The 19,185-nt window shown below is 49.1% G+C and overlaps 7 protein-coding genes across 7 annotated transcripts; 6 read left to right on the top strand and 1 right to left on the bottom strand.

Annotated features, from left to right (window-relative positions):
* Positions 1-604: 604 nt before the first annotated feature.
* Positions 605-2,197, top strand: CC77DRAFT_926503 (drug resistance protein; the record flags this gene model as incomplete). The annotated part of the gene is made up of 1 exon (XM_018533932.1): positions 605-2,197. One exon carries the CDS (start codon positions 605-607, stop codon positions 2,195-2,197), a length of 1,593 nt encoding a protein of 530 aa, XP_018390317.1.
* Positions 2,198-2,790: 593 nt separating this feature from the next.
* CC77DRAFT_1004591 (hypothetical protein) lies at positions 2,791-3,810 on the top strand (the record flags this gene model as incomplete). The annotated part of the gene is made up of 1 exon (XM_018523277.1): positions 2,791-3,810. The coding sequence occupies one exon, from the start codon at positions 2,791-2,793 to the stop codon at positions 3,808-3,810; it is 1,020 nt and encodes a 339-aa protein (XP_018390318.1).
* Positions 3,811-4,824: 1,014 nt separating this feature from the next.
* On the top strand, positions 4,825-8,547 carry CC77DRAFT_1015938 (hypothetical protein). The gene is made up of 3 exons (XM_018524126.1): positions 4,825-5,898; positions 5,977-7,529; positions 7,600-8,547. Exons 1-3 carry the CDS (start codon positions 4,940-4,942, stop codon positions 8,460-8,462), a joined length of 3,375 nt encoding a protein of 1,124 aa, XP_018390319.1. The 5' UTR covers positions 4,825-4,939; the 3' UTR covers positions 8,463-8,547.
* A 1,764-nt stretch (positions 8,548-10,311) lies between these two features.
* CC77DRAFT_1090532 (NAD(P)-binding protein) lies at positions 10,312-11,242 on the bottom strand (the record flags this gene model as incomplete). Its single annotated transcript, XM_018529521.1, has 4 exons — positions 10,312-10,391; positions 10,442-10,556; positions 10,606-11,140; positions 11,200-11,242. The coding sequence occupies 4 exons, from the start codon at positions 11,240-11,242 to the stop codon at positions 10,320-10,322; spliced, it is 765 nt and encodes a 254-aa protein (XP_018390320.1). The 3' UTR covers positions 10,312-10,319.
* A 3,425-nt stretch (positions 11,243-14,667) lies between these two features.
* CC77DRAFT_289286 (hypothetical protein) lies at positions 14,668-16,669 on the top strand. The gene has a single exon (XM_018531077.1). The coding sequence runs from the start codon at positions 14,763-14,765 to the stop codon at positions 16,185-16,187; it is 1,425 nt and encodes a 474-aa protein (XP_018390321.1). The 5' UTR covers positions 14,668-14,762; the 3' UTR covers positions 16,188-16,669.
* A 223-nt stretch (positions 16,670-16,892) lies between these two features.
* Positions 16,893-18,070, top strand: CC77DRAFT_1015941 (hypothetical protein). The gene is made up of 2 exons (XM_018524127.1): positions 16,893-17,877; positions 17,927-18,070. Exon 1 carries the CDS (start codon positions 16,933-16,935, stop codon positions 17,761-17,763), a length of 831 nt encoding a protein of 276 aa, XP_018390322.1. The 5' UTR covers positions 16,893-16,932; the 3' UTR covers positions 17,764-17,877; positions 17,927-18,070.
* A 34-nt stretch (positions 18,071-18,104) lies between these two features.
* On the top strand, positions 18,105-19,156 carry CC77DRAFT_289358 (hypothetical protein). The gene is made up of 4 exons (XM_018531078.1): positions 18,105-18,152; positions 18,270-18,570; positions 18,622-18,758; positions 18,818-19,156. Exons 2-4 carry the CDS (start codon positions 18,508-18,510, stop codon positions 19,089-19,091), a joined length of 474 nt encoding a protein of 157 aa, XP_018390323.1. The 5' UTR covers positions 18,105-18,152; positions 18,270-18,507; the 3' UTR covers positions 19,092-19,156.
* Positions 19,157-19,185: the final 29 nt, after the last annotated feature.

The raw sequence follows: 19,185 nt of genomic DNA on the forward strand, positions 1-19,185 counted from the left end.
AGGCCGCTAAGCACGATCGCTCAAGTGCCAGTGATTTTCCTCGAAGGTCTCTTGATATCAGGTCGTATGGACTTGACTGACGCCATGAACCCGAGATCCAAAATGTCTCAATGTAGACTCAAGTCTTTTGTAGCAACAAGCACCAAGGCAAGCACATCTCATGATTCCTGGACAGCGGTCAACCATACTAAGCCTTAGTCGTGATCTTTGCTATTATTCAGCATGGATAACGACCCTAGTAGAGCAATTGAAAATACCAACCCCAAAAAGGCAGCCAAGATGTTGAGTTCGGTCCATGTTACACGAAGCACTTAGACCCGCCATCTAGAGAAACACACAGATAAAAGGTAGATTATGTTTCTAAAGCTTGAACCTATGATTTCCTCATCTCGATTGCTATCTGGCCTACGCGTCCTACCATAAAGCCGACGGCACTATCGATCATTGACGCCATAATCTCGACGCGCAAATAACCGCATGACTATCCTGCACCCTCGAGACACGGCCATTTAGTGCAAAACTTCTCCTCTCCAATTCCATCCAGTAAGCACGGCAAAAACACTGCAGAGAAGGCCTTCAACTGGATTACTCCATCCCCCAAACTATGGATAGCGACAACACCAACAATTTCCGAGTCGACAACAATACTTCGCCTACTTGCTCCGTCACCGACCAGTCTGGAACAATGCAACTTCAGATGGAACAAACCCTTGAAGCACGAATCAAGAGGCTTGGTAATGAGCGACCACAGGCATTCTCGAGCAACTGGCACGAAGCAGCTTTCGTCTACAGTATCATCATGTCTCAGTTCATGACGGAATATTTTGTTTCGGGCTTCACGCTCATCCTCCCTACCTTGATCAGACAACTGGATATCCCACAGGCGGTTGCTGTGTGGCCAGCCAGTGCGTTCTCCCTAGCGATCGCCAGCACCCTGCTCATTTTTGGCCGTCTGGGCGATATGTGGGCTGGATTTCCTGTCTATGTGGGAGGCCTCACTTGGCTCCTAGCGTGGAGCATAGTCGGAGGTTTTAGCATCAATCCAATCATGCTCGATATTTGTCGGACCCTCCAGGGCCTTGGTTCTGCTGCTGCACTTCCAACAGGCATCATGCTCTTGGGGTCGCAGTATCGTCCAGGTCCTCGCAAGAATCTTGTATTCGCGATCTACGGCACATCAGGCGTTCTCGGATTCTTCGGGGGTATTCTTCTTGCAGGTGTCGTTGGCGAATTCTTGCACTGGGGTCACTACTTCTGGATAGGTGCAATCTTGACTACAACCGCACTGGTAGCCTCAGTTTTCTCCATTCCTCATGCATCTATACGGCAAGGTCGCACACCTGGGTTTGAGATGGACTATCTCGGTGCGACTTCTATCGCAGCTGGACTTGTTCTCACTGTATTCTCTATCACCCAATCAGCACATGCTCCGCAGGGGTGGCGGACGGCATACATTCCCGTCTGCTTCGTTCTAGGCATTGCGTCTCTCCTGCTTGCCGTTTACATCGAAGCCAGAGTAGCATCTCAATCTCTTCTACCCGCTTCGATCCTGACCATCCCTTCAATGGCCCCACTGCTTCTTTCTATACTCATTCTCTATGGCTGCTGGGGGATTTTCTCCGTATATGGGACACTGTTCTTCCAGAACATATGGTCCATTTCACCTTTGAAAATAGCCGTTTGGTACGTACCTCTCGGTGTGGCGGGGATAGTTCTTAGTGTCATAGAGGGTTTCATTCTGCACCTTGTTCCGGGACGGATCTTAATGATAATCGGCACCCTTGGCGCTTTGGCATCACAACTTCTTCTTGCCAACGTTCCGCTCGAGAGCTGGAATTACTGGGCGTGGATATTTCCTGCCACGATCTGCAGTTCAATCGGTATCGACCTTCCGACAATCCTGATGTCAGTTTTCATCACAACGAAACTCCCACGGACGCAACAAGGTTTAGCGGGAGGGTTGCTCAACTCTGTGTTGCAACTTGGAGTCGCGTTGACGCTTGAGGTCACCGATTTGATACAAGTGACTACCATGGAAAGACGTGGACTCGCGAGCAGTTACAAGTACACGTTCTGGTTTGGGGTTGCTGCATCAGCCGTGAGTGTGGCACTAGTATCGCTCTGGGGAGATGTACCTAAAGCGAGAAGTGATTTGACAGTGGATGAGCGGACAGAGTTGACAGAAACGGCAGCCTAAGGGTACTCGCCTTCATCGCTTCGAAATGCATGACTTTGACAGATTTGATGTTAATCGAAATTCGCTGGTGCCACTCGATGCTAATAATGAGAGCATATCCTCCTGCCCGGCCGTAAAACTATGTGCGAGACTGGCCATATGATCCTTGTTGCCTCGGTCGCAGTCAAGACTTCCTTCCCTGTTCTTCGATCTGGACCTGACGTGATTTACGCACAGGCTGGCGCACAAAGGCTTTGGACCAACCACAGATGCGATTTCAATCCGTGTGTTCGAGATTCTTCGTTCTTTGAATGTTTTTGTGCGTATTTTTGATATGTGTTCCCGGAAACACAATTGGTTCGTTTTTCAACAGTCATTGTGGTACCACGAGTTGCAGTGGATAGCAACCACAGAGCACCCTTATGCAACACCATGGAACCCCAACCTTGATCAGTCATCCACAGAATGAAGTTCCAAAGCCTATAAAACCTTGCCTGGACTTTTCACTCTCAGATATACAAATATTTTCATCCCAAATCATCTCGAGCGAAAGCGTTCACTAATACGAACAGCGCTGAAGGAAGTCGGGCCCTACGACGTGCGCCCCCACCCAAATGAACGACCATTCCACAGTCACGATGCGAGAAGCAGGTGGCTTCCCGTTCATGGACTTGCCGAACGAATTGCGCTGGGAAATCTACAGCTATCTGCCGGAAATCGCTTACGAGCCCGTTTTCTCCGAGCCCTTGATTTGCAGCTGGAAGATATATCAGATGCCAACCTCACTGCTTCGAGTCAACAAGACTATATACGAGGATGTGAAGCATCCCTCGGTACAGAAACAGATACAGAAGGTCAATGATTCGTTTCTGCCCAAAATCGTTCTCGGCCCGACGCACAAACAGATAGCCCCTGTATACATCGCGCTCTCACGTAGCTTCTATCAAGCCGGCAAACGATTGCACACAAATCTAGGTGGGCTTCAAAAGCTCGGTAACGAGATTGAGAATATAAGCCTCGGACTCGCATCTTGGTACAACGATACGTATCTGCCTCATGTCTCTTTCCATTGGAAGCAAGGGAGTAAGCAGGAGACACAGGACAGCCTGGACAGGGAGGGGGACTTATCTGAGGTTTTGACGTATCTGCCTCAGCATATTTCTGGTAGACACGAAGAAGCTTTCGAGACCCCGACAAAGTGTAGGCCCGAAAGCCTGCATAGGTTTGTGAGACAAACTCTGAGGAGAATGGCGATTTGGAAGACCTGTGAAATTCGCATTCGGCTTTTGGAAGATCCTTATGGAGTGCTTCCTAGGCGAGGAGGGGAGTTCGAGGACTTGACGGCCGACTATATGATGTACGAAGGATTGGCAGCGATGGACACTGCCCGACAAGCGCTGAGTCCAGAGATGGGCCGCGAACTCAGGATAGTGCATTTGGCTTGTTACTCCAAAAGTACCCTGGCGGAGGTGAATAACCTTCCAGGAAGATTTCGCCGGAACATTAAGGTCGAAAATCCGGGTGCGAGAGATTGGGGCTTGTTTGAAATGGCTTTGTCACTATGCAATCCAGACGAGCGGGCTCTTTCAAATCAGAAAATTCGAGAGCTCAAGAATCGTATACCATGGTATTGAGGGTTCTACCGAACGGGTTCCATGTACCTAATGCTATCAATCTCTAAGTGAGTACGAAGAAACTTGGTACATTCTGAACATCCGACAAAGCCCAGCAATGTACCTAGAGATACATGCCGTGTATTACGCTTTGGATTCTGTACCGATGCCTATGAGACGATTTCGACATTAGAGAGGCATGTGTAGGATGAGCCGAGCATTTTGCAGTCAGCTCGCGTCCTTGATACGCGAAAGCCATGGCAAGCATAGCTGCTGCTGATGACATTCGCATCGGAATTGCGATGACGAGAGGGCCAGAGCGCATCGCTTAGCAGATGCGCAACAGGACATAACATGCCGACCATTGCGATTTGTATTGCTTACGCAACACGTCGAAAGTTTCTTAATCTGTATGTCGCAATCACATCTTTTCAGTGGTCGAATGCGCAGGTCTGTGTGAGCCCGACCGGTATTGCAATACCCTTGCGTGTCTGTCATGAGATCTATGTTAGTATGATGGTGAGCTTGAGCTGGAAGGCACCGTGCGTGGACCACTTACCAGTCTGCTCTTACCCCGCGCTGATCTGGACCTTGCATCTTCGCCCCCAAATACTGCAAGCGACTGATCTGCAATTCTACCTGGGCTGGGTGATACTCACACGTGCTTTGTTCCGCTGGTGAGATTGATCTTCACCGATGGGGGACACTATACCATAACGAAGTCAGCGACTACGGTCAACCACGCTGTGCGCGTCGCAACGCCCTTCACAACTTCGCAGATTCCTCGTCATATACCAAACAAACGTTACTTTCTGAAAATCGTGAACATCATGCTTAGGGCCTGAGCAGAGCGAGTAACTGACTCGCCTGTTTGACCGGCTTGCCTCTGGGGTACTAAATCGCGCTAATGCAGGCGCAGCAGGGCGTCACACTAGGCCAAGTTAGACACGTGCCTACTTTCATCCCATTCCAAGGGTGCTCTCACCTTGACCGGAGATTTGAGGCGCAGCAGGCGCCCCTGGCCAAGCCATGTCGGCCGCGTGGCTACCTTCATCCTTTGTAAAGAACTGCTGCCCCAGAGTAAGCATCTGATGTTTCGCAAAGACATTCGATCCTGTTACCTAGACACTATCTTTTTTCTGCTTCTCGCATGGACTTTGTCGAATCACCTTTTGGCGGAGAAGGTGTGGAGGTGCCCCTTGTCACTTCGACAGATATACGACCCGGCGATGACAATGACATATGGATGTGGTACCACGACCAGAGATCTCCCTTACGGTATCCCGATGCTGGAATGAACGTCTCCAGCGTGCAGGGGGCTATAGCTACGTTCATCCAAGATTGGCTTTATTTCGGACTCCTCGCGGTTCTTTGCAACACTGCCATCAAAGTATACGACTTGTCGGTTCCTGGAAAGCATCATAGCCGGGTCGTAAGCTCAGAGCAGGTTCGAACCAAAATTATCAGTTTGCAGCTGAGCGTACTGGAAGTACCAAGAAACGAGCGCGCGGACATACTACAACGGCATGAGAGAATACTATGGCGTGCAAACGAAGCAGCTCACCTGTTCGAGAGGCAGTTCAACGTGGATTCAAGTTCGAGAGATTCTGTTGACTTGATACTCTTATCGGTCAAGGTACTAATTGGAACCATATCCCGGTCTTACGATTGGATACGCGTCGAAAATTCCCGGCTCCGAACTACAATCGGTTCAGACTGGTTCAACATCGCCCATAGGCAAGGCGATCAGCTAAGCCCTGCGGGTCGAGCTATCGAAGCCAAGATGACAGAGAACGGATGGTGTCTACATCAGATACATAAAGTGCTTTCCACGTTTAGCTATCAGACGGCTTACCACTTCGCCAAACTTCCACGACCAGGAAGCGCAAGACTTTTGCATGAGAGCTGCTCCAAACAGTCATGTAAAGGCTGGAACTCCGATCCTGGTCATACCAAACCTTGTCATGCTACGAATACTTGCACATGTCAAACTATCAGCATCTCGTCGGTAGAAGTAGCGAATATAATCCAAGGCGGCCACATTCCACTCATATCCATCGAAGAGGACGTGCATGGAAATCTTTCACTCAGCCTTCACACCAAGCGATGGTATGTATAGCTCTGTCTATTAACCACGACCTTTACGTGAAGGATATTTTGAAGGGATAAAATCTAACAGCTGTCTAGGTATTCGAAATATGTCGCTATCTCTCACGTGTGGGCTGATGGCCTGGGAAATGCCTTCGAGAATGGTCTGCCCACGTGTCAACTTCATATGCTCCAAAAGTACTTTGTACAGATCGCCAAAGACAGACCGACTGGGTCCATACTCAACAAGAGGACGACGAATTCCCTCTTTTGGATGGACACATTGTGTATCCCAGTACAAGATACGCCTTCAGGAGTTCCTATAGTCGGCGACATCAGGAGAAAAGCTATCGACAAGATGAGCATTGTCTACTCATCGAGTAGTCACACACTTGTCCTTGACGCAGAGATGAGAACGATACCCATGGCGGCCAATCACGTGACTAAGCTCGCTTACATCCAGTGTTGCGGGTGGACAACGCGATCCTGGACCCTACAGGAAGGCTGCTTGCCTCCCTCTACCGTCTACGCTCTCTCAGACGGCATATACTCTCACAAAGCTGCACGGCTCGCCATGGCCCAATGCGCAATACCTGTCCGTTGGTTTCGTCACTTTTATGGTCCAGATCCCGACTCTGTAGCACGGCAAATCGATTCATCAGTACAGCGTGAAATCTGGACATCAGTATCAGTTCGGTCTTTCAGCATCTGGGATCCCTTCAAGCCAGAACAACCAAGATTCAAGGATCTCCTAGTGCGCGACAGATTTGCTGGAGTTTGGAATGAGCTTCTTGATCGTGTCTCGAGCCTACCTGCTGATACACCTGCGATATTCGCTAATCTGCTGGGCGTAAGTGCTTACGAGGTACTGAAGAGGAAGACAGAACAAGAACGGGTAGCCCTAATCATCCGACAGCAGAGTGTGTTGCCTATAGAGCTGCTTTTCAACACGGGACCACGCTTACGAGGAAGATTGAGTGCGCATGGTTCCGAGCCTTACGCTGCGTCACTAATGCTGCAGCGCGGCACAGCCCAGGAAAACGACCCAGAAGACTGGATCGGACTGCTAGATATGTCTGAGCTTCGAACCCGATCTTTCCAGAATGGTTGGGTGCCGGCCTCGTTAAGAGGCGACAAATGTTTACAGCCCCTCGTAGCGAAATATTATCTACAGGTTCGCGAGCATTGTCTCCAGGTTCACAACAACGGAATAGAAGCGGTTCCTTACATGCATACAACTGAGGGTCCTCTTCTTCCAATGTCGACCTTTGTGTTAGACTCTCAGTGCAGTAAGATCAAAGGCCACATTACGGCATACACAAACCGCACGTTCATCACCATAGACAGATTAGTCGATGGCTCGCCGCGCAGTATTGACGATCAATCTCAAGAGAGGGTACTTGGGCACTGCTTTATGTATGATCCTGGTTTGATGTGGGCCATGTGTCGTGGCCGCATTGACTACGCTCCCGGATGCCATCTCTTGGTCCTGAGTCAGTCTGATGGACGCATTACTACACGCTATAGTAGCCCAATCCAGCTGAGACTATGCACAGAAAACACGCAGGCTCTAGAATCAATCCCAACGCTTGAATGCAGATGTACATGTCCTGATTGTCCAGGCATCAAAGACTATGTCGACATACTGTATGGTAAGTCAAAAGTCTCCGTTCATTAGCTCCTTTTTGCAATCTAATATTGTTCAACTAACCTGCCAGATAGATGCTGACGACTTGGGGCCATTACTTACCGCCTCTTTGGAACCCCCCGAGCGCCTCTCTCGAAAATACTGGTTCAATCCAGTTGCAGTCTTTGCAGCACATTATAGTATCTGGGCTGCAATAGCACCCCGTACTAAAGCATCACCCTATACTAGTAATATTCGGCCAGAACTCAACAGCGTTGTACCTGCGTCTTATCACCAGCACGTCCATCATATCAACAGTAGTATTCGGCCAGCTTTCGTTATAACTGCGTGGTTCATCATGCCGCTAGTGGTCTATCTTTATCAAAGTGTTATCTTGCAACACGTAGCGAAAAGAAGATTCCTTGAGCCACTCAGCTATCAGGGACAACCAAGCTGGCCTTTTAGATTCGGGGAAAGAAATCTCCGGCATCGTATAGATGCTGCTTTGGTCGCTCATTGGCATATCATGCTCTTCGGTCCTGTCCTTGATGGCCTGTTTTGGATCATACTAGCGGGATCTGGAGGAATGACTTTCAAGGGAACTTTCTTGTCCAGGTTCCAATTGCTCTTAACTCTTCTCATGGTAGCGCAGTGGTACCTCTCCCTTGGGACTGAAGATCCAAATGTCGTTTTAGGGAGAGATGCACAACGGTTCTACATTCTTCTCATGGTCGTAGGCTTCGCCAGATTAGTGTACGACGCGTGTACTACTGGACTGACATGGGATGTGTTTGGGCAGTACATTGGGATATATTTCCAAATTACTTGGGGGAAAAGGATTATCCCGTTTGCAATCAGTATGGCAAGGCTTACTAAGTCTGAGGCAGAATATTATTGGGGCGAGTATCGCACCAAACTTCAGGAGAAATGGAACGAGATTCGACATCAATGGACCTAAGTTCTCCACCGTTGAGTAGCAAGAGGGTTCCCACAAGCGTGGCTCTAGATAGCGATGCAAAGATCCGGCTAGCAAATTGAAGCGCTTACTGTGTTCTTAAAGTTAATCGGTAATCATGCGATTCCTCGAGTGCTCTGTCGCTGTACACCGCTCAAGATTACTAACAGCAAGTCAAGGTTCCTGAATGCAATTGCTATTGCCGCTCCAAGCTATTTCAGGCATCATATCACACGGTCAAGAACCCACGATCGCAATACGCATCTGCGTGCCCTTCCAAGTAGCTTAACATCATGGATTTAGTGTGGCTAAAGCTCGATGCCCAGTTTGTGTTATCCCGTGCCACTACGATGTGATCATGTCACTAACATCGAGGCGCGCGCATAAGCACGAGAGATATCGTTGGGAAGACTGGAAGACAAAGCATAGAGACGACTTGAGTGGCTAGAGATTGATTGATGATACAGGAATAGGTGCGAAGGCGCTTGATGCTCCTGATCATTTGAGCTGTTGAAAAATGGCACGTTGAGCTTGCTGTTTTGCAAACTTTGGAAACGGAGAACTGATATGGTGAGCAGGCATGAACCTGATGTAGCCTAATCTAGTCATGCGTTCCGCCTGTTGACTCAAGTCCCAGCCATCAGAACAACTTTCGCCAATATTCATCATTGTAGCGACTCGATAGGTCTTCCTAGCATCCAGAATTGAATCTCGCTATTCGGATTAGTTACTGATGCTGCTTATCTTCATGTTATTCCTGTAGCACAGCTACAGGTGTGGAGAACGTTGCGATCTTGGCATAGCTCACATACTAATTGCTCATCGATCCTTCGTCTATACGGACACTTAGAAACACCGCCTTTGTCATTTTCTATAGTGTGCTCTTGTGCTGAACGTTGTCTATCGATATCCTATTTCTTGTAAGGAACGAACCCAGTTTGAATCGGAGCTACCCAAAGTCTAGCCCTACGTCGGTGGATAATTTTAGCCTACTTGCAAGACTTCCCTTGCTTTGATTAGAGAACTCAGGTGATGCTTACAAATGCGAAGCCCATTCATGACGGTTTGGTCTCTTGCTATTCTTATCCCCTTCCTCAAGATAAAGCAGTTACCATGTCTTCGAGTGGGTCTAGAACCTCTTTGATAAAGTTGTCCTCTTTTACTATGCGATGACAGTCCAAATCAAGGCACCAGGCCCCCATCTATTCATTCCTCTGGCCCATCTTGCAACGCAGTACAGGAAACCACTCTAAAAGGCTTTTTGCCCAACTCGTCGAGTCGTCCTCATATACCCCCTCAATAACGTCTTCTAGTGCTTCCCACAATATGAATCCAAGTAGGAAGACACCAAGGCTATAGATGTTATATGGTTCCGTATATCTTAGGCTTGTCTGTCCTGCTAGCCGATCTGGATGCCTACGAACATACGGACACCGGCACGATTACTAGCTTGGCACGTGGCAGGCGGATGTTTGCACTCCCGAGATCGATAAGCCACTATCATCAAACAATCTCTCACGCATGCCAAGCCCTGCAGTTTGACGTTTGAATGTAGTCATGGTACGGATGGACGAAACTTCGGTCGAACGTCTCGGCAGTATTCTTCGGCGCTTTTCTGCTTGCTATACCCGTTTCGTCCGAGGCGCAGTGTGCTTATTAGTCGTAGAGGCAGCCAAATAGCAGTATGCCTACGTGATCACGTCCTAGTGCAGCATAAGGATTGGCTTTCGGTGATTTTCATAGTACAGTAATATCATGTTGACATCCGTGGATCTAGAATTGAACAACAATTCTACGTTCCGACGTGGAATTCAATGACTTTATGCTGGCATTGAAACCATGCCTTTCTCTGCCAGAACTCTACCATGGTAGCTCCTCGCCATTGGGACCCAGAAATTTCCCATGCGTAGTCTCCAAAGTGGCATTTTCAGTCTGTTGTAGCTTTCTTAGCAGCTGCGCAGTAGGTGCAAAGCTTTACATACCAATTGCAACAAATTCTGGCAAACTTGTTCCACTGGAAGGGCTAGTGCTGTCAAGTCTGGACCCTGAGATTTCATGTCTTCGAGTGCAGCTTTGGCCGTTTCTGTCGCTACCAGACTATATTTCGATCAGCATAAGAACGGAATCAGCGTGTATATGTGCTCACCCAGGATGCTGGGCCCATATCACGACATGCTGTTGCTCAAGGGACAGCCATTTGACAAAGAAATTGCCTAGCGCTTTGCTTGCGCCATATGCTGCTGCAGGAAGCATATTATCCATAGTCGTCAAGCTCCCACCGATACTGGACATGTACATAAACTTTCCCTTGGCGGCCTTCTTCGATCTACGCAACAACGGAAGCACGGCCCTGAACAACTCTAGCTGACCATACGCATTGACGTCGACGAAGCGTTGGATATCGTGAGTTGCCATCTCGATGAGTTTGGCGCTCTTGACTGCCATACCCGCATTGGCGATGACTATGTCGAGGCTATCCAGTTCGTATTCCGCTGTCAGAGCTTCAATACCGCGTCTGATGGAATCAGAAGATGCGACATCAATCTCGATGACAATAAGTCGGGAACCAGAAGATTTTGGCAAAGACCTCAGAGACTCAGCAGTTGCGACATTACGAACTGCGGCTACAACGGTAGTGTTCGAGCGACCAAGATATGCGCTTACAAGACCGTGGCCAATGCCTAGAGATGTAACGTTAGTATCCGGAAGCAGTTCTCAATGAAGGAAGATTCGGACGAACCGCGGTTTGCGCCTGTAATGAGGACAGTGGTGGTGGACGACATCTTTAGATCTTTCGGGGAACGATGTGCTGAGGGAAGGGTGAAGGTGTCACAGCAATATAGACATAGAAACATATATAGAACATCTTTATTATATACGCCAATCTTTGACCCTCGCCTGGTGGTAATTCGTCCGGGTACATTTCGCTGCCTGAGGTTGAGATAGAAGAATAGTCTGAATCATGCCATAACACGGAGTCTAGGGACCAAAGACGGAACTTTCTAACGTCGGTCTCGGGGACACTGGATGACACCCGGTGGTAATGACTCCGGACAAACTCTTGCGAAGTCTAGCAAGGGACAGGAGGGACTAACACGCCGCTAGTAGGGGCTTGTTAGCGAGGCTGGCAGGGATTTGGTAGCCACCGTCCGCTTCAACTCCACGAAGTAGCAATTTGACAGCGCACATCGCGGACGAAAACATTAGGACTTGTATAGAAGTCATACTGTTTGACATAAGATGATCATCGACTGTTTATTACGGCAAACATAAGCTGTTTCACACGCTACCGTATTCGTGCACGTGTCGCCTACATGTATCCACAACGTGCCAAGATCTCAGCTCACTGTTCAGTGACTTCAGCACACTCCAGCGCGCTTAGAAATTCAAAGAGGGGGTCAAAATTCTACTATAGCCAAGATTTCCAGATTGATCGTTAATGCAACGAACTTTGTCGTCATTGGGGAGCAACACAGATTCCGCGTGCAGAAATCCAGGTAGTAAATCTAAGGAGATACCACAAATCATACCTTGGGCTGTCAATAGCACGGAGTGAGAGATGCGCATCATCTTGCGCTTGGAGTTTGTGATAGCACTAGGATTGTAGTTCGCAGCGCCTGCAACTAATATGCTTAGAGAGACCAGGTTTACGGGAAAGTCGAGAGTCTTGGTTAAGTTTGGGTCTTACAAGTCTCATCTGCCACAACCCAACTCCGATCCATTTGTGTTGCACGTGCTAGGTATAGCAGACGTGAACAAGATATGATACAACATGTGGGATGCAGTGACAGGCTAGATGGTGCAGACGTGAAAACGACATCAATATCATGTTGTGGGCCGCCAACAAGCTTGAAAATCGTAGGAAAGAGGTGTGTGGTTTCTGCTCTAGACGGTGGCTGGCTGTTGGTCAAGGAGCCGAGTGTTCACTTGCAATGTCGCTCGGCTGCCTGATCTGACCAATCAGAGCGCAAGCATGCGCATCTAGACTGCTATTAGTCGCAATCTGTTCGAAATAAATGTGGGTTTGGTCGAAGTGCGACGGGGGATGGACGAAAGTAGACGATGAGAACGCCGTTACATGTCGTTTGGTGTTCTGTAATTGTTTTTCGCCCCACTTGTAGTATTGGCGCCACTCTCAATGGTGCAACGAGGGGCGCATTATATAGTCTGGTGTAGGCATTGTAGGGCGTCTGGGAGGGATCCCGTGAAAAAGCAATGACTTTTGAGCGTTGATCGGGTTCGCGTGCGGCCTCCCCGTTTGATGAGCATATTGCTTAGTACGTTGACATAGCGCGGATGTTCGCATTCGTGTTCAACGTCCTTTGCGCCACCTAAAGCTGGACTTCGTAAATTCACGCTGCTGTACAGTAAATCTGCGGAATAGGTACTAGAATTGAAAAGGAACCTGATCTGGTATGCGCAAATCATCCGATTTATGATTGCATAGAAGAGCAGGATACAGTCTGATGGTGCTGGTAGTTGCATTTACCTTCAAGTATAGTCGCTCTCCACGATTGTCGTGATGCATCATGAATTCGGCAGTGCTACCACTTTGCTTGTCGTAGCTTGTATCTAAGATCGAGTGTGACATTTCAACAGCGGCGCGTTGTTGGTATTACGAGTAGGTGAGGAGGTAGCAATGTCACGAAGGATGCTTATGTGAAGTAGAGAGTCAGAGGCGATGCGGCTAAGGCCGAATGAGGCACGCGGAACTCGTCCCCACATCCGGTAGTCTTGGCACCGTGTGCGGGGAGCTTAGCTCCAGCTAGCGAGAACACCGATCATCTCCACAAGCGCGACGCAACGAGCATCGACACCAATCCTGTTTTGCTTTTGTCTCGCAAAATAGCTCCTCACTTCTCTTCGAGTCACTCGCCATTGCTAGAAACATATGGACGCGTTCTGAGTGATTCAGTTCTAGGGAATTCGTCCCACGATCGCAATCGCTCACGTGAGCATAACAGTGCACTCGGTCCATGGTCGAAAACGGCTTGTATTTGTGAATGTCCTTCAGCTTACTATGTTAGTGTTACTCGCATACTTGATTTGACCGCCTAGTTGCTCCCCTGAAACACAACCTCCATCGATATCGACAAGGCTGTGTCTCAACGCTATGACGTCAAATCTTACGCCTCACCACCCGCATCGACCCGCGCTAGATTGCCTGTTGAACTCAATTGGTACCCTAACTCCCAAGCCGACCCAACGGCTATTCCTGCTCATACTCCTGTTTTTTATCGTCCCGATTCGACCCTGTCGCGAACCCTCGATTTTACACCATCTTTCACTTGTGTGTCACTCCGGATTGCATATACTAGGTACTTGGACAAGGGGTAGGACAATGTTGACAGGCGGCGCGTGGCGCGTTACGCCTCATCCGACTTGATGTACAAACGTAATACTTCGATGGTGCACTACTAATACCTTCATCGTCACAATCCTTGCGTACAAACCCCCCTATACCTACGATCTGCCGCGCAAGTTTGGTTTCCACAGATCGCACGGAAAGACCAGTTTATTAGTGCTAACAGCGGCTTAGAGTTTAAAGCAGATACGCTAACAACGTCTAGGTTGATCTACTTATGAAAGTATGACCGGATTCTGGTCGACCTTCAACGTAAACATGGTGCATGCTTAGACATTATTGCTAAGTATCTTGGTCTTATAAGAATGGATTTAGAGCCTTGGAGGTGTACAAAAAGCAACTATGACGTCGGCGATACGCGATGGGCTTTACGGATGTAGCGTGCAGCGGGCCGTTCGCCTCGATCCGCATCCTTGGCTATATATCGAAACACCACGACCCAGACCCGTCCAGAACACGCAATGCTCGAGGCTCACAGCCCGAAGTACGCCCGCGCACACAAGCGCTGAGCGATGCTTCCACTGAAAGGTCGTGCCTGGGGCGAGTGTATTTGGTGGCTGCAGGAAAAGACTCTTTCCAAGTTGTCTTAGGCCAAGCTGAACTCGGTAGTCTGGTATAAACGGTGAGAAACCCTTTTCGCCATGACTAGCGCTTCCGGAACAATGCTCCGATATGATGCCGCTGCTTTGGCATGGTATTGTGCTTAGGCAGCTTCGGAAAAGGAACCTGAGGCTGGACTTCTTCGGCATGCCCAGCTTGGAACTTCACGCATGTAGCGGCCCACTTAACTATATATGTGAGACAATACCCCAGGCTTCGGCGATATCTTTTAACTGCAGGTATCCACTTCTCCCTTGGACTGTTCAGTTATCCTACTTCTTCTCTACTTTTTTCAGTTCTTCCTCTCTTGACTCCTGCTCCTTCTCTACTCAGCAATCATGGCAGACGCTACTTGGAAAGAGACCCGACCAGGCCGTTGGGAGCGCGCGCAAACATACCTCGAGAGGATAAACATACTTACTCGAAATGTTCCAAACGCCGTTGGCCGCGACAACTGGGCCAAGAACGCAGTAGCGAAACTCGAGTTCCATCCTGACATCAAAGATCCTGCTGGCTACCTCCGGACTGCTTGGAAACAAGTTCGCTACAACCATCCGGAGATTGCCGCTTTCCCGTATAACGGTCGATATATCTATCGCGTCGGAGACGAACCTTCAATCGCTTTGTGGGTTTCGGCAACATTCTCCGTTGCTGAGGGCAAAACCGTTGACGAACTGCTGGGCCGGATTCCAAGGAACGAACAGATGATGTGCTACTTCCTTCCCGACACATCCGAAGTCATGATCTGGTCCCCCCACTACCGTGTCGACGCCCGCGGCGCCATCTTCTGCCTCAACCACCTCGTTGAGTCTCTGGCCAACATGAACCCCAACCTAGTCTTTGGCGGGTGTGCCAAGAATTTGACCCCGAGCATGGAGTTGACGCTTGGTATCGGGCACGAAGAAACACCAGAACTTGTAGCGCAAGCCGAAAGCCGTCTCGCAGCACTAGAGCCTCACAAGCCAGCTCTAGAACTGACACCCACTATCAAAGCGCAGAGGCCAGGATACACTCAACGGCACTTTATCAAGTTTTCCAAGCGGGATACAAGGACGGTCTTCGATAGCTGCGAGACTTCAGCTCTCGCCATTGACATCGCTCTGCATGCCGCCCTCATCAGCTCCGTTGCAAAACTCGCACAAACAAAGGAAGCGCGAAGCTTCATGGCCTCTTTCCACTCCAACCTCCGCACCCTGATTCCAGAAGGCGCAGCTCCTGAGAATTCGCCCACGAGCTATACCAGCGTCATCACTACGGAGGTCATCGTCTCGCCGCAAACCAACTTCGACTCCTATTACTCTCAACTCGCACCCGTCTATGCTGCCGGCTATGCACCGTACTTGCCGTCGTCACCCTTCTTCCACAAGCGCCTCGAAGAGACACTGTTCGGTCCCAACCACGGCAAGAAAGGCGAGTCGGACGGACAATTGCAGCCTCGCTTTGCTTTCCTTGGCGAAGTAGATGAGCAGGTCTCCAAGAACATCGGCGACGGACTGGTCAAAGTCAAGGACTTTTGGCTAGGTGCCGAGACCCTAACGATGCGCATGATGGTACACACTTGGACATGGGAGGGCCAACTCGTCCTCAGCGTCTGCTTTAACGAAAGCTATTGGGACAGAGATCAGGCGGCTAGCCTGCTTGGTGGCATGCAGGATGCGTTGATGGAGGTTGCGCTGAGGAAGATATCGAGAGTTGACAGTGTATCAGGTTTAAGAACATCAGCACTAGATGTGGAAGATGCTGTAGCAGGACTAACGATATGATGTACATGCTTTTGTAACGAACCAACCGGCGTGTGAGACGAACTTATAGATCCCTTCACTTCACAGTAATATCAGCCAGCAGATAGCGTAGCAGTTACTTTTACCTATTCAGATATTTACTAAGGTCGACTCTCAGTCAATATTTGTCAATCAACATGAAGATCACAGTCGAGTAGACGACTTCTCTCCAGATAAGGGAGTGCACCTGCTTCATACCGATAATCAAGCTCACTATTTACAAGGCAACCACCATCGTTTTCATCTGTCGCAATACATCTATCGCTTCTATATACGTCAAGAGATCCGAGAAAATCGTCCAGACCTGCTCCTCACCTGTAGGGCTGGTCTGTGAAATGATTCGTGCGTGATCGCTTCCGTATCAGATGCACCAATCAAAAGTGCTGCCATGATTTTAATCACAAACCTACCTGAATGGAGGGAAGATTGTAAGAATAAGTCACTTGACACCTAATGCTTAGTAGGTATGCATCACAACGATAACGACAGCCTACAGCAGGGGGTTGGCTTGTCCACGCTCATGTAAGCATTTCGTCACGTGATCCTTTGTACAGCAACCCCAGCCTCGCGGGCTCCGGCGCCTAGTCCTCGCCCAATCAGCCCGTTACATGTGTCATGGCTTGACCGGTCTGCTCTGGTAGCTTCCAAGGTGCCCAGATCTCTGGAGTAACATATCTCACTCTCTAACGCTACTTTCACTTCTAGACTTACTTCAACTTTGCACGCAATGTCGGAACTAGTGACTGTCCCGGATGTGACACCAACTCAGGATCTCGCATGGTCTTCTCTTGTGAGTCGGAGTATCGCCGCTTGGAACGACCTCAGGCACGATGGGCAGCCCGTCCGCAAAGACCTCATTGAGGAGTTGTTAACCATGTATGATTCCCTAGACGAGTTCCTTGCTGAGAGTCCCAGATTGGCCACTTTTTGGTTCTTCCAAACACGACGTGCTTTCATGTCGCAAAACCGCTTCAGGAAGTGGTCCCGTGATGCCCTGGACGACTATATTCTCATACCTGCCATGAACGGCTATGTTTGGCGGACAGATTGCTTTTTCGTCAGCCACTTCTGGCGTGAGAAAGACAATCCTGATCCAAATGGGGAGACCTTACGCCTTCACCAAGCCGAACTGGAAGCGCAAACATGGTCGTACATCTGGGTGGACTGGACATGCATGCCTCAGCATCCACGATCACCACCAGAAAAAACGTACTTCTACCATGGCTTGCGAACTATGTCAGGCATCATCCGCAACACTGGCTTCACATACTTTTACCCACCTTTCAAGCCGCGCCTGTGGATATTGTATGAGATAGCCGAATTCCGTCTCACATGCTCCGGAAATATCCCAAAGACACCCGACATCGAATTATTCCTCCAGCATATCGACGAGATGATCGAAGAAGGGGTCCAGAAGACGCTAGAGAAGCACCATTATCATTGTTATAAAGACCATGATAGACAGTACCTAACATCCTGGCTGGAGCTGCTTGTTCTTCTTCGACAACTAAAGCTCGATGTTCATTTCGTTCGAATGATAATGGACAACATGACATAGCATTCAAGTGCAGGCTCGCTCTTTTATCCTGGGCTAGAACTAGAACTGAACAAGTATAAAGGTTCCCTGGTATACCTTGATAACAAGCATACCTTCACGCCATCTCCGAAATGAGTTAGTACCAATCATCTCTATAGTGGACGCCCGCTGATAGACTGCGCTGACTAGAATAAAGAACCGGACTCTTGAGAGCTCGTAGCTCAGTGCTGTGCGGTATGGTAGCAGTAGTATGCCACTGGAAGCTTAGCGGCCATGACATCGAAGAGTGAAAGATTTGAGCGATTTCCGAATCTGGGAAGCACAGAGTCATACCTACGAGTTCTGCTGGCGCGCAACTCCTCTACAAACACTCTGTCATCAGGACATCATGCCGAGAATGCACTCTGAAGGTTCGTTCAGCCCCCAACCCGTCTCCGCCACCACCAGCTCCACCGACTTGGATGCTAGTGGTAATAAGATCAACCAGAAGAATCGCGAGGGCTTTGCTGAGATTAACAAGCGTACAGTCAGACAATCTCCATCGATCTTCGTATGATTAATTGCTCAAATCTCCGCTAGCGCTATGAAACTCCGCTAGCGTGCTGGGGACCCCACAACCCCCGTCATTCAGACTGCGATCTCCGAAACTCTGCGATATAGCAAGTTCGCCGTTAGCGGCCTTTGGTGACATGCAGGCGGAGTTGTGCGGTCGCTAGTTGGAGTAATCCTAAGCATGAGGAAGGGCAAACCAGCAAGCGGTATAAAATGGGCTTGACATCTGGAGCATTGAAGTATCATCAACATTCCGCTCGCGATCCCTACATCTACGTACGTATATCTATAAAACCATGACTGTAAGAATGTACTTACAATATCAAGCAACGCAAAATGTCGGCACAACAAGAGTCTCTCAGCCACTGGGTCACCAAACTCAACGATACTCTATTCATCCAGCCCAACGATGAACTTGCTCTCGAGGCCATCAACGATCAGGTCGATCAAAGTCTTGTGACCAAGTACGTTACACTGGGCTCGTGAGATCAGCCAAGCATATCTGACGCACCACTACTACTAGAATCAATCACGAAGTCTACAATTACGACCAATTCAAACAAGGCCTACAGTACGTTCGTAGCACTTGCACCTCGATCCAAGACGAGTTTTCCATTGTACTGCAGTGGGAGAACAAGGAGAAGCCAGATGGTGTGGTAGCGGTTCTAAGCAAGTGGAGGACCAAAGATAAGGCGTCGGGCAAGGAGACTACAAAGTCTAATGTGATTCTTTGGGAGGTCAGATGGATCGATGGGAAGCGCAAGCTTACAGGCCAAACAGAAGTCGAAGTCGCATGAAAGGGAAACTCAAATCTTACGTGGACGGCTACACCAGCATAGCCTGGTCAAAATCGACACCACTTGCGCAGCGCAGTATCTGCCCTGCTAAGTT

Source organism: Alternaria alternata (genome assembly GCF_001642055.1).
Source record: "Alternaria alternata strain SRC1lrK2f unplaced genomic scaffold CC77scaffold_2, whole genome shotgun sequence".
NCBI lineage: Eukaryota > Fungi > Ascomycota > Dothideomycetes > Pleosporales > Pleosporaceae > Alternaria > Alternaria alternata.

What these genes read in the sequence shown, in the direction of transcription:
- CC77DRAFT_289358 (XM_018531078.1), top strand. Translation starts at nt 18,508, where the DNA reads ATGGGCTTGACATCTGGAGCATTGAAGTATCATCAACATTCCGCTCGC. An exon ending in CTCGCGATCCCTACATCTAC is followed by an intron (nt 18,571 to 18,621) that starts GTACGTATATCT and finishes TACAATATCAAG; the next exon opens with CAACGCAAAATGTCGGCACA. An exon ending in GATCAAAGTCTTGTGACCAA is followed by an intron (nt 18,759 to 18,817) that starts GTACGTTACACT and finishes CACTACTACTAG; the next exon opens with AATCAATCACGAAGTCTACA.
- CC77DRAFT_1015941 (XM_018524127.1), top strand. Translation starts at nt 16,933, where the DNA reads ATGTCGGAACTAGTGACTGTCCCGGATGTGACACCAACTCAGGATCTC.
- CC77DRAFT_1015938 (XM_018524126.1), top strand. Translation starts at nt 4,940, where the DNA reads ATGGACTTTGTCGAATCACCTTTTGGCGGAGAAGGTGTGGAGGTGCCC. An exon ending in AGCCTTCACACCAAGCGATG is followed by an intron (nt 5,899 to 5,976) that starts GTATGTATAGCT and finishes ACAGCTGTCTAG; the next exon opens with GTATTCGAAATATGTCGCTA. An exon ending in CTATGTCGACATACTGTATG is followed by an intron (nt 7,530 to 7,599) that starts GTAAGTCAAAAG and finishes CCTGCCAGATAG; the next exon opens with ATGCTGACGACTTGGGGCCA.
- CC77DRAFT_289286 (XM_018531077.1), top strand. Translation starts at nt 14,763, where the DNA reads ATGGCAGACGCTACTTGGAAAGAGACCCGACCAGGCCGTTGGGAGCGC.